At 44.9% G+C, this 1,255-nt stretch overlaps 1 protein-coding gene across 1 annotated transcript in view; it reads left to right on the top strand.

The window, feature by feature from the left end:
- Window positions 1-272: 272 nt before the first annotated feature.
- The window catches only part of LOC106819573 (zinc finger protein 62-like), an 11,358-nt gene continuing 10,375 nt past the window's right edge, over window positions 273-1,255 (top strand). The window contains exons 1-2 of the mRNA XM_014824187.1: window positions 273-608; window positions 972-1,245. Coding sequence (XP_014679673.1) covers window positions 345-608; window positions 972-1,245 — 538 coding nt within the window. The 5' untranslated portion in view covers window positions 273-344. The remainder of the gene's footprint in view (window positions 609-971; window positions 1,246-1,255) is intronic.

Raw genomic sequence — 1,255 nt, 5'->3', positions numbered from 1 at the left:
AACCCCCATCAGTGCCAGCGGGGCTCCAATAGAACATAGGTGTCACGGTGCCCAACGACAGGTCGATTATCACCATAATACTTGTAAGAAACATCAGCTTGCATAGGTGTGCAGTTGATGTCGGTGTGCTCATGTGGATTAATGAACTAAAATTCGGAGGAGATGGTCAAAATCATTGCAAATCTCCATCGTATTGATATAGACAACCGTGATTACAGTAAGAATGTCTAAAGCTGAAGGAAGTTGGTGATTATTGATGTTGATCTTTTTTCCCCGCAGGAAGTCAAACGACAGATGGGAGAACCTGCGCGGGGGAAGAAACTGCTTAGCTTCCCACCCGTGTGATGGAGTCTTCCCACTTAGATGTACCGCCTGCAGAAGAAGAGAAATCGCACGTGTGTGATACGTGTGGATACAGATTCGCACTAGAGAAGCATCTGCAGACCCACATGCTCATTCACACAGGAGAGAAACCCTATGCATGTGATGTTTGCTCACATGCCAGCACTACTTCTGCTAATCTCAAGAGTCACATGCGCACACATGGAGAGAAACCTCATGTGTGTGATATTTGTTTATATTCATGTTCTGACTTGAGTCGTCTGAAGGTGCACTTTCGAACTCACTCGGGTGAGAAACCCTATGCATGCGACACATGTGACTACAGGTGCACTCAACTATACCATCTTAAGTCACACAAGCGAACTCACACAGAAGAGAAACCCTACGTGTGTGACATTTGTTCATATTCATATTCTCACTTGAGTCATCTGAAGGTGCACTTTCGAACTCACTCTGGCGAAAAGCCTTATGCATGCGACATATGTGAGTACAAATGTACATCATCCTCTGCTCTCCAGAAACACAAGCTCACTCACACAGGAGAGGAACCATACACATGTGATACAGGAGGGAAACCCTACGTGTGTGACATTTGTTCATATTTATGTTCTACATTACGTTGCTTGAAGAAGCACTTTCGAACTCACTCGGGCGAAAAGCCCTATGCATGCGACACATGTGAGTACAAATGTACATCATCCTCTACTCTCCAGAAACACAAACGCATTCATACAGGAGAGAAACCCTACGTGTGTGACATTTGTTCATATTTATGTTCTACATTACGTTGCTTGAAGAAGCACTTTCGAACTCACTCGGGCGAAAAGCCCTATGCATGCGACACATGTGAGTACAAATGTACATCACCCTCTCTTCTCCAGAGACACAAGCGAACTCACACAGGAGAGAAACC

Source organism: Priapulus caudatus, unplaced genomic scaffold (assembly GCF_000485595.1).
Source record: "Priapulus caudatus unplaced genomic scaffold, Priapulus_caudatus-5.0.1 Scaffold3729, whole genome shotgun sequence".
NCBI lineage: Eukaryota > Metazoa > Priapulida > Priapulimorpha > Priapulimorphida > Priapulidae > Priapulus > Priapulus caudatus.
Note: the sequence above shows the minus strand (reverse complement) of the source record. Positions and strands in the feature narration are given on the sequence as shown.